Below are 12,473 nucleotides of genomic sequence, written 5' to 3' on the forward strand. Positions count from 1 at the left end.
CTCCAACAGGACCATGCATGAGAAAACATTGTGGTGTTCACAACAGCCTTCGGGTTCAGATGAGGCTTATTAAAATTAGATATCAGCTTTTTTGTATGGAAGTGTTGTGATTCCCAGGGTTAACAAAAAACTTCTTAAAATACAAGTTACATGATGGGTACTTAAAAGAGTTGAAGATGTCAAAAGGGCAATACTTAAAGCATATAATCTTGTGAGAACTTTGGAACTTTGTTGCAACTGTATCAGACATATGAAACTGACAATGTTGTTCCATCTATGATGGTAAATAATATTTATTAGTCCACTGTTAGCTAGCAGGTAAAGGAAAGTTATCTGCACTCTCAGAAATTAGTCTAAATGATTGTGGAGAAAGTGCTTTGATCTGATTTATTTAGTTTGGTGTAAATATGTGCAAATGATGATCAGTTACATATACCATGAAACACCTATACACAAAATTATTGTAATTATTTTTAATAGAAAAATCTAGGTGCAGCTGAGCAAACTATCACCTTTAGCATACATACTGATAATACAGTCATATCATGGTAGCACTTTGTTAACATGTCTCCAGCAGAGTGAGTGTGTGTGTGTGTGTGTGTGTGTGTGTGTGTGTGTGTGTGTGTGTGTGTGGGGTGGGGGGAGGGAGGAGGAGCTCTCATGAGATCATACATCAAACAACTATATGCAGAACAAACGTACTATCCAAAGTTTGGGCAGCTGCCTGTCACTTCATGGCTGGGAGGTATCAGATGCTATGCTCAAAGACAAATAAATTATGTCTCCCATGTAGACACACAAGGAACTTAAAAGAGTTGAAGATGTCAAAAGGGCAATACTTAAAGCATATAATCTTGTGAGAACTTTGGAACTTTGTTGCAACTGTATCAGACATATGAAACTGACAATGTTGTTCCATCTATGATGGTAAATAATATTTATTAGTCCACTGTTAGCTAGCAGGTAAAGGAAAGTTATCAGAGCCAAGTCTCCAATTATACATTTAAAATTTTCAAACTGATAACCACAAACATGTAAGCTAAAAAGGACAAAAACGCCAACCATCAACACTGAAAACACCAATTTAAAAATCACAATCAGTAAATGGTGACTACCATATTTACTCGAATCTCAGGTGCACTTTTTTCCGGTTTTTGTAATCCAAAAAACCGCCTGAGGCTTAGAATTGAGTGCAAAGTAAGTGGAAGTCCTGAAAAATGTTGGTAGGTGTTGCCACAACTAACTTCTGCCGTCGAACATATGTAGCGCTACAAAGGCATGCTTTGCAGTCACAAAGATAAATACTGGCGCCAAAACCTCCGCCTCAGTAAATAAATTAAAAGAAAAGGTAGAAGAATGTAAACATTATGCCATTCATGTTTGCTGCTATTTCATTTAAATCCTGTCTGCCTAATAAACTACGAAACTAGAGTGAGACAACAGCAAACGCAAAAGAATATACATATCATGTCATGTTTATATTCGTGTTATGCTGAATAGTGATACAGTCAGAGATGAAGCATGGCAACTGACTAGATTTATAAATCTGAAATGACTAATTTCTGTGCAGAATGTAATGTACTAAAGAGGTGTCTGCAAAGATGTTCAAACGGAGAAAATTTTTCGCTAAACTCTCGTTCAGAACAACTTCTATCATATGCAGTCTATTTTTTGGTTCTTGTTGATCATTATCAAAGAAAGCAGTGTAAGTAGCAACAAATAGCAGTCTCTTGCCATTGTTTCGCTTATGAGACAATTCCTCTTTTTTTTTTCTTTTTTTTTTTTTTTTTTAATTGTAAGCCGCGGTAGCGAGCACAAAAGCAAGCCATGCCGCGAGCGGTGATAGGTCGTAAACACTCATTATCAGAATGTGACAAACAATGCATGACACAGTACAATAATGCATTTTCAGCTTAGAGTAACGTAAACACCTATAACAAAGAGAACGACATTTATCAGATCAAAGCAAAATAAGCAATCAATTCGAGCGAGGTGGCATAGTGGTTAGACACTGGACTCTCATTCAGGACGACGACGGTTCAATCCTGCGTCCAGCCATCCTGATTTAGGTTTTCCGTGATTTCCCTAAATCGCTCCAGGCAAATGCTGGGATGGTTCCTTTCAAAGGGCACGGCCGACTTCCTTTCCCATCCTTCCATAATCCGATGAGACCGATGACCTCGCTGTCTGGTCTCCTTCCCCAAAACCAACGAACCTAAGCAATCGGTTCAAACAGACGAAGCATGTGAAAAAGTAAGGGTACCCGACGGAGTGCCTGACACATAGCAATGGCTACTTGGTAAAGCTTAACTGTTAAGCTTACGACTCAAACCATACTACTGTAGCTGTATCTTCATCCATTCAACCTAAATTGTGTCTCATGTTACAATGGACCAACCTTGTTTCGATTTGGAGGTGCGGTCTAAAACTTTTCTCTCCCCTTGAATTTCGAATCTCAAATTTCAGGTGCGGCTTTAGATCTAGGAAAATTTTTTTTCCTTGGTTTCGAGTTTCATTTTTCATGTGCAGCTTAGATTCAAGTGCGGCTTAGATTCGAGTAAATATGGTATAGCATGGTAGAAACATATACAGATGAAACCTAGTACTTTCATAAAAAAGTCCCTCTTTGGTTCCATGCTGGAAAAGAAAGATATGAAACATTTGTACTGAGAAGGCAACACTATTCAGAATCCTGGTTTAAGAATGAATTTCTACATATTTACTAGTCTTGCTATAAGATGGCTATCACTCAATCTTAGGGAACTTATCCTTCCAGTCAATAGTATCCAATGACTTTTTCGGTTCTCTTTTTGTATCCAATTTAGAGATTAAAAGTAGTTTTTCAAAAGAATCAAGTGTGATGTACACTTTCACATGTTCCTTTAAAAAATGAAAAATTTTGATAAATATTACTAATATTATCTCAAAAGGAGAAATCCACAAGGGTGGAATTGACTTTTTGAAACCACATATGTGGTGGTGCAGCTTAGGGTTCCAGGTATCACACCCTGCAGCCATTCGTCAAAGTATGGCCCCATTTGTGAGAAATCGATGAAAAAAAATTCAGAATTTCACATGATGCTCTAGAGCCTTAAAATGTTAGTATTGCGTAGAGCTGTGGTGTAATGTAGTGGTTAAGATATATTCCTGACGTGCAGAAGGTGCTGGGTTCAATTCCCATCAGGTGCTTTGAAACTTTTTTATTTTTAAATCTTTATTGAAATAACTTTGATCATTATTTTTGTTCAATGAACTGGTTTAAATATTTTTTTCTTTCTTTTTTCCCTTCTCATTTCTAATCCTTTGTTACACCATTTTAAACACTGCATTAACTTTTTCATTGGCTCTCATTTTTTTCTTCCATCATTTTCTTTTATTTGGAATCTTTATCCAAATGTTTTTCATTACTTACATGTATTAGCTTTGATTTCATTTCTTCAGTTTTATCATCCTATATTTTGTCCATGTTATTGAATCCATTATTTCTATTCCTGATTTTGGCTCAATTATGTTTACTTTATAATCTCTTTTTTTCATTTCAATCATTATCAGAATTATTTTATTCATAGTGCAATAAAAATTTACATTTTAAATGTTTTTGTGATGATTACAATACAAAAAATTTACATCTTTTAACAAAAAACAGTTCTGACAATTACACAACCAACATAAATTATTTCATTGTTTGTTTTTAACTGTTATATGCCAGAAATTTCAAATCTTTAAATATTATGACAGCTAAATGAAAATAAATAAACAGAGTCCATATGAAAAAAGAAGATAGGAAAAAAATAAGAGCAAAAAAAGTCAATAAAATAATGAAAATGCTGCAGCAAAGGATCAGAAATTTAAAAAAATTACATTTCAGCCAATGAACAGAATAAAAATAATTATAAAAGTCATTTTGATAAAGATTTAAAAATAAAAAATTTCAAAGCACCTACCAGGATTGGACCTACAACCTGATGTGCAATCAGGGCGTACCTTATCCATTATGTTACACCACTACTATGCATAGTAAAATTGTTTTTAAGCCCTAAAGCAGGGGCGGGCAAACGTTGCACATGGCTCATGAGCGCACAGCGTTGCACGTGTGCTGCTCGCGTGCAATCGTCGAATGGGGCAGTGGCGACAGGCTACGGACGTTGATGCAAAGCGACCACTACGTAGTGAACGTTGTATTTGAAGTATCGGAAAATGCAGAGTGAATCAAGGAAACGGAGAAGTGGAGATTTGCTATCTTTTAAAAAGGAATGGGAGAATCAATTTTTCTTTGTACAAAAACGTGAAAATTCAAAATGTTTAATATGTGGCAGTATTCTCGCTGGTCAGCGGAAGTTTAGTATTGAACGCCATTATAATAAATTTCACAAGGACGAGTACAATTTACTGTCGGATTCTGAGCGGATGGGGAAATTGACTGAACTTAAGAAGAGCGATCTGATGATACTAGATGAATCTGACGTAAGTTGCTGTTGTCACGAGAGATCTGCGACTTTCTTTCGTCGTGTCTCTCATCTAACTGATTTTACATTTTATGGAGCACTGTTTTCAATTTTTCAGGACGACAACAATGATAGCCCAGCGGTATGTGCAAGTTATAAGATTGAGCTTAATATAGCGAGAACTGGAAAACCATTTGCTGAAGGTGAGTTTATAAAGGAGTGCATCAATGACGCTGCTGATTTACTTTACCCACTGAATGCAAATCAGTTTCGAGCTATCACTCTTTCTCGGCGGACTGTAAGTCGTCGTATAAGTGCCATGGCAGGTGACGTAACCGTCAATTAAGGAGTGCAGTGCAGGAGTTTATTGTTTTTTCTATCGCACTTGATGAGTCCACAGATATTTCAGACACCGCGCAGTTAGTGATTTATGTCTGCGGCGTGGACACTGCTCTGCACATAACAGAGGATTTTTTAGATATGATATCTTTAAAAAGCACGACCACCGGCGCAGACATCCTAAAAGCCGTTGAAGAAGCTGTCGATTCAGCTGGCTTAAACTGGGAACGTTTGGTGTCAGTGACGACAGACAGAGCACCTGCAATGAAAGGGGAACAAATGGGATTTCTTGGATTACTCAGAAAAAAGCTACAGCGTACAGAAGAATCATTGTACAGCATCCACTGTATTTTGCACCAAGAAGTACTCTGTGTAAAAGCAGCAAAACTGGGGGACATCATGTAAGTGGTTATTCGGGTAGTTAATTATTTAAGATGCCACGGGCTTACACATAGACAGTTTCATGCATACTTAGCTGAAATTGGGGAAGAGTACGGTGACACACCATACCACAGTGAAGTCCGCTGGCTTAGACGCGGTAATGTACTCAAAAGATTTTTTGAGCTGAGAATACCAATAAATCAGTTCTTAAAGGACAAAGGAAGGTACGACTCTAAGTTAGAAGATCCAGAGTGGGTTGCCGCCCTTGCATTTTTAGTGGACATTAAGGGACACATGAATGCACTGAACACAAGTTTACAAGGAGCGAATCAGCTAATTTGTGAAATGGCTGAAAAGGTGCAAGCTTTCACTAGCAAGCTTGATCTGTGGGAAAGACAGCTCTCGTCAGGAAACACAGTCCATTTCCATACTCTGTCTACTGTGCGAGAACAGAATTGCAAAGAATATGTTTCCGTACTTAATGCAATAAAAGAGGAATTTCTCAAGCGATTTGGGGATATATCATATTTATCCCAAGCATTTGAATGGTTCTCGAGACCATTTGCTGTTTCTGTAGATGATATTCATCCCAATTTGCAAATGGAATTAATAGATCTACAGTGTAATTCACGTCTGAGAGACAAGCTCCTTTTGGCAAGACGTGTAATAGACTTTTATCACGATTTTCCACAGCAAGTGTTTCCTCGTCTCCATCGTGAAGCCGCGAAGATAATGTCGGTGTTTGGCTCGACATACGATTGTGAGAGATTTTTTTTCTGTTATGAAAATTAATAAGTCTCGGTTAAGAGCAAACATCAGTGATGAAAATTTACATAACTGTTTGCGTTTGTCTGTATGTAGAAATTTTGTTCCAGACATTAAACGTACTGTAAACTCTACCTGTGATAATTAAATAAAACCTATCGTAGGTAAAAGGCACTCTTTCAAACCATAATTTCTTTCAAGCACTTCTACTACCCTTATTCCTTCATTCAGTAAAGCAAGCTAGGAAACAAACCGCATTACAGACGAAGGAGTGGAGAGACAGTATGGTGGGGAGGGGAGAGAAGCGGGTGGCTAGCTTGCCCCTGTGTGCACGCAGAACACCTGTTAACTGCACGCATGCAAGTGCACCACACACATGCAGGATTCCTGCCCACCCCTGCCCTAGAGCATCCTGTTAAATTTCAAAAAAACATTTTTTTACTGGTTACTCACAAATGAGGGTTCACTCTGACTGATGGATCCAAGGTGTGATACCTGGGAGTCTAAAATACAGCACTATATATATGGTTTCCAAAAGTTAATCCAATCCCTGGGAACCTTTCCTTGTCAGTGAGAAAATCAGCACAAATAAAGATGGAGTTCACATCAAATCACATAATTGTAGTGAAAGTTGAACATATTTAAAAAGCTAAAAAACCAGTAAAAAGAACTTCCAGTGAAAACATGTTTCAGCAACCTAAACAACCTCCAACTATTTCAGGCTGACTTTTTAACAAATAAGAGGGATACAATTATTGTGCTGATATTTAGTACGCACCTGAACAATTTGCTCCAATGTATCTAGAATAACAAAGCTGACCTCAGTGGCCAGATTTCCTTCTATATGAGCATCTGTCTCAACTTCAGCCCTTGGTCGTTCTGGCTGTTCTGCAGTGGGACGGTATGCCATTTGTTCTTTGCGCCATCGTAATCGATCACCTGGCCAACCAGGAGAAGCTGGAGGATTCTTCTCTGCATGGACAAGGAGAATAATTACATTAATATATGATTCTACAGGGTGTTCCATTTACCTGATGACCGCACAAATGGGAGTGTGTTGCCATCCACCCACCCACCAGAGCCATGCAGGCCTGTCGAATGGGCAGCACTGCATCTGATTTGCTGGGCAACGGAGCACCCACCGCCCGCTATCTAGAGTGCCACTTGTGCAGTCATCAGATAAATAGAATACTCTGTGTACAAAGACTTTTCTGGAACTATAAACAAAACACTTACATATGGGAGAACAAAATTCCATAGTTTTCTATTATTATCAACATAAATGCATACCTTTACGTCGCATTATCATTTCACTTCGTGCTGACCCCTGTCCTAGAATTACATCTTCCAAGCGAGATTTGATGTCAGTTGTTTTACGAAAACTTTGTTGTGAGAATCTTTTAATAGCTTTTTTGCCCTGAAACATAGAATGGGGTAAAACAGTGCAAACAGATAGGGACTTGTACTTATAAAGTCAAAACATCAGTGGAAATCAAACAATGGAAAATCCAGGATGGAATGTAACAATATTAGAGAAGGAACATTGCTACTCACCATATAGCAGCGATAGCACACAATTATAGCTTTTTGTTGTGCCTATCGTGACTCAGCATCTCTGCTATATGGCGAGTAGCAATTTTACTTCTCTAATACTGTTACAAAACATCAGTGGTATTGTTTCTATTTACTAAAATGCAACTGACTTGAATCTGCAAACTCTTGCACATTATGCTATATGTACAGAAAAGAGTAAATAACAGAAATGTATAAATGAGTAAAGTAAGGTAATAGGCAATACTCTAGAGAAAGTTAAACTGTAATTGAGCAACACTCAAAACTTGTCAGTTAAATCCTAGAACTAAATGTTTTGTTTTGAGATCTAATGGAAAAAATGAGACTGTGAAAGATGGTGGAAGTTTCTTAAAATCAGGAGTATAGACATCCATAACAGAAAGAGGTAATTATCTAAATAAGTACTATGCATTAAGCAATACAGTGTTGGCAAAATAAAACTAGGCTATAATTTTTTTAGAAATCTGACAGAAAATAAAAACCCCCAAGTTAATGAATTACATAACTGCTCTTTACAGGAAATGACCACTGTTGATGGTATTGCAGCACTCTGTATGATTCACAAAACTGTAACATACATACAGTGGCTCAGTCTAAGGTATGACAGCAATAGAATTTTCAGTGTTCTGTTGTAGCTCTCTGAGAAAGTGGCTGTTATTTAAGTATACCTAATCCTTCAATTTTCCACCCAGATAAAAATCACAAGGAAAAAAATCAGGTGCTCTTGAAGGTCATTCAGGTGATTTAGAGAACAGGAGAGTTTACTGCCTTTGCTGACTGCCCTCTCCTCTCCTCATCAAACACCTCATGAACTCATGTGAAGGCTGCATGTGCAGTTGTTCCAACTTGCTGAAAACACAGATGCACTTGTTCTTGGGTGATCTCTTTGTTGTTGAGACTGCATTGTCATGAAATTCCAGAAATAATTTTTGGTCAGTTTTATTTTGATCACCTTGTATCACAAAGACATCTTCAATTACTTATATGCCCATTTGAAAAACTCCTTTAAATCAAAGAAACTGGTTGTGACATCTCCGGTCAAATCAGGATGTCAGTTTTACTGGAATATTACTCAGACATTCTGTACTCTCTGCTAAAATTACGTCTGTTTTACAGTATATATTTACAGGAATTAATTGGATCTGTTTAGGTCCTAATAAACCAATATTTTTAAGGCAGTAGACACAGTTTTTAACTAATGAAATACATATCTTCTACTTTCTCTGTTTGCTAAATGAAAATAATATGGATTTTTGAAGATATTTACATTAAGTTTTTTATATATTTAAGTTAGGGCATTGTCCTCGCTTATGTAAGAGATTTGTCAAACATCTTTGACAGTGTAATATGGGCCTTAGAGACGGAGAACATGCTCAGATTAGGAAGAATGGGAAATGAAATCGGCCATGTCTATTTCAAAGGAACTACTCCATTATCATGTTTCACCTTACAAAAATAGTAAATTTATTCAAATATAAACTTTGTTGTGACCCATCATTCATGGCTCATAAACAACTGTTCATAATTTAATAGACAAATAAATCTTTTATTAAGGGCACTTATCATAACTGAATCCACATGAATAACTAGCTATTCCACCTCCTCACTCAGCAGCATAAGGTTAGTCTATCTGTTTTCATTAAGGCATATTTGCTAGGCTATGGTTACTACGGACTTATTCACATAATATGATGATTATTGCAGTAGCCACCAGAAAGATCGCGGGAGGCGCACATTGGCACAGCGCGTCACGCACGGTAGTTGCCGCAAGTAGAGTCCCGTCCACCAGAGGGCACGCGAGAATTCGGACGCGACCTCTGCCGGCATAACAACAACAACAACAACTCTGGCAGCACGGGCCATGCACACAGTTAACATCGGGCATGCCTAGGACACAGTCCCGGTCTACGCTAAGTGAAGTGCGACGTAAACGTGAACAGTGTTACTACACAATTGGCGACGAGTAGGGATGTTCATTCGCGTGTTGCGTCGTCGTTCCGGTTTCGCAGCTTCTCCACGGCATGGAGGATTTGGTGCGGGTTTTGGTTGCGCAGCAGACGGAGCTCATGGCCACCATGAAACAAGTGCTTCCGGCGTTGCCCTCCACGCCGTCTGCTCCGGCGCAGATCCCTCCTCCCTTTCCCCCGTATGACGAGACGGCGGAGGATTGGGACGCATATGAACATCGCCTTCGGCAGCATTTCCAGGCGTTTCATGTTGCCAATGCGGAGGTATGTCGTGCTCTCTTCTTGTCTTGGATATCTCCCTCGCTGTATCAAGTTTTGCGGCAGCTAGCGCCGTTGCAGGAACCCTCGTCCTTGTCTTTGACACATTGTGTTCATTGCTGTCTTCATATTATCGCCGCCGCACGCATGTTGTGGCGGCTAGGGTCGAGTTCTATCAATGCAAGAAACAGCCCCATCAATCTTACCGGGCGTGGGCCGCTACCCTGCACGGTCTTAGTCGCAAGTGTCATTTTGTCATGGAGCAGTCGCGAGAGTCGTATGCCCACGTTATGGTACACGACGTCATTGTTCGTTCGGCCCCTGATAGGGAGGTCCGGCAACGGGCTCTGCAGTTAGAAGACCCTTCCCTCGAGGAAGTCCTGTCCATTGCTCAATCATATGAAGTCTCTCACACAGCAGGTCAACAGCTGGAAGCGTGGTGCGATGTCGCGGAGGTTCAGGGCGGCGCGGCCGCGTCCACTGTGCCCGGGGTGGACGACGTGCGAGCGGTACAATCCGGCCGTTCCCACACGGCGCGTAAACAGAATTCCGGCCGCCGGCCCCTGTTGACGTCCTGTGCGTCGTGCTATATACATCATGATCGGTCGGAGTGCCCCCAGCGTTGGGTAGTTTGTCGCAAATGTAATAAAAAATGTCACATTGCTAAAGTTTGCCGCTCAGCCTCAAAAGAATTGAAGGAAGCAGGTACAGAGGATATGGACGTTGACATTCAGGAAGTTTCATTGGGCCAGGCTCCCGACGCATCGGCACGCAAACTCTTTATGGAGGTGTCGGTTCGGTCGCGCCGGTTACAACTGCAAGTAGATACAGGCGCGGCAGTTTCGTTGTTGAATGCACAAACTTATTCCGACCTTGGATCGCCCCCATTGGCGCCAGTTTACCGGCATCTACGCGGTTATGGTAAACAGTTCATTCCCCTACTGGGTCAATTCACTACCGACGTGACTTACAAATCAGTCACTCGGCCTATTACTTTTATTGTTGTCAGTGATGCGAGCTCCGCTAACCTTTTTGGCCTGGATGCCTTTCAAGCTTTCGGTTTTTCTATCGCTGACACCATACAGTTGGTCTCCGAAGACGTTCCCTATCAATCATTGGAATCTTTGATCTCAGACTTTCGCGATATTTTTGAGGAGGGCCTGGGGCATGTTTCAGATTTTGAAGCTCACTTAACGTTGAAGGCGTTGGCTCGCCCGCATTTTCTACACGCGAGGCAGATCCCCATGGCTCTCCAACCTCAGGTAAAGGAAGAGCTAGACCGGCTGACAGCCCTAGGGGTTGTTCTTCCCATTTCTTGCAGTGAGTGGGCTTCGCCCCTCGTTATTGTAAGGAAGCCCTCGGGAAAATTACGTCTTTGTGGCGATTTCAAGGCCACCATTAATTCCCAAATGGTGGTGGACACCTATCCTTTGCCTCGTGCTGATGAATTGTTCTCCGCCGTGGCGGGAGGCCAATAGTTTTCGAAAATCGATCTGTCGGAGGCTTATCATCAGATACCACTTGATGAGGACTCCAAACGGCTGGCGGTCGTCAACACCCCGTTTGGCTTTTACCAATACCAGCGGTTGGCCTTTGGAATATCCAGTGCCCCGGCGATATTCCAGCATTATCTTGAGCATGTCACGTCGACAAACCCTCATTGTATTAATTACCTGGATGACATAATTGTCACAGGCCGCAGCACGAAGGAACACTTGCACAACCTTCGCACCCTCTTTCTCAAATTCAGGTCTGTGGGCTTGCGTTGCAACCTGCATACGTCAACCTTCTTCCAACCGTCCATTGAGTATGTGGGCTACACCATCTCTCGGCACGGCATCCAGCCACTAGGAAGTTTGGTCCAAGGTATCATCAACCTTCCTTGGCCCGCTTCGCTGAAAGAGTTACAAGCTTTTTTAGGCAAGATAGCCTATTACCACCAGTTCATTCCCAGGGCTTCCACTATAGCCCACCCCCTGTACTGCCTTCTGCACAAGGGTGTTCCTTTTGATTGGTCGCCTGCATGCGAGCGAGCGTTCACCTCGTTGAAGGGCCTCCTCATGTCAGCCTCTTGTTTGGTTACTTTTGATCCCCATAAGCCGTTGGTCCTGGCTACAGATGCTTCACAGTATGGGGTGGGGGCGGTCCTGGCCCATCGCAACGCAGATGCTTCTGAGCAACCACTGGCGTTTGCGTCTAAAACGCTTAGTCCCACGCAGGCCCATTACTCCCAGGTGGAAAAAGAGGCTTTGGCCATTGTCTACGCTGTTACCAAGTTTCACCCTTTCTTGTATGGCACGAAGTTTCAGTTAATCACTGACCATAAGCCGTTAATATCGTTATTTGGCCCCGCCTCTCAGATTCCGGATAGGGCGGCCCACAGACTACAGCGCTGGGCCTTGTTCCTCTCTAAGTACCATTATGAAATTCATTTTCACCCTACAGGACAGCATGCCAATGCCGACGCTGTTTCCCGTCTTCCGGTGGGCCCGGATCCTACGTTCAATCGCGAGGAGATTATGTGTTTTCATTTGAATGTGGCGTCCCGCCAAGCGGTTGATGGCTTCCCGATCACTAGTTCTCGAGTCGCCAGGGAAACGGCAGCTGACCCGATCCGGCAAGTAGTTCGCCTCATTCAGCAGGGGTGGTCATCCCGCCCTCCGGGCCAAGCCTCGGACCCTCTTCGTAATTATTTTCTTCTACGGGACCGCCTCTTGGTCTTGGAAGGAGTTCTCCTTCTGGCTAC

General features: G+C 41.4%; 1 protein-coding gene across 1 annotated transcript in view; it reads right to left on the reverse strand.

Annotated features, from left to right (window-relative positions):
* The window catches only part of LOC126470323 (dedicator of cytokinesis protein 7), a 283,560-nt gene that overhangs the window by 80,811 nt on the left and 190,276 nt on the right, over nt 1-12,473 (reverse strand). The window contains exons 26-27 of the mRNA XM_050098105.1: nt 7,221-7,347; nt 6,709-6,902 (exon numbers count right to left, since the gene is read on the reverse strand). Coding sequence (XP_049954062.1) covers nt 6,709-6,902; nt 7,221-7,347 — 321 coding nt within the window. The remainder of the gene's footprint in view (nt 1-6,708; nt 6,903-7,220; nt 7,348-12,473) is intronic.

This window comes from Schistocerca serialis, chromosome 3, assembly GCF_023864345.2.
Source record: "Schistocerca serialis cubense isolate TAMUIC-IGC-003099 chromosome 3, iqSchSeri2.2, whole genome shotgun sequence".
Taxonomy (NCBI): domain Eukaryota; kingdom Metazoa; phylum Arthropoda; class Insecta; order Orthoptera; family Acrididae; genus Schistocerca; species Schistocerca serialis.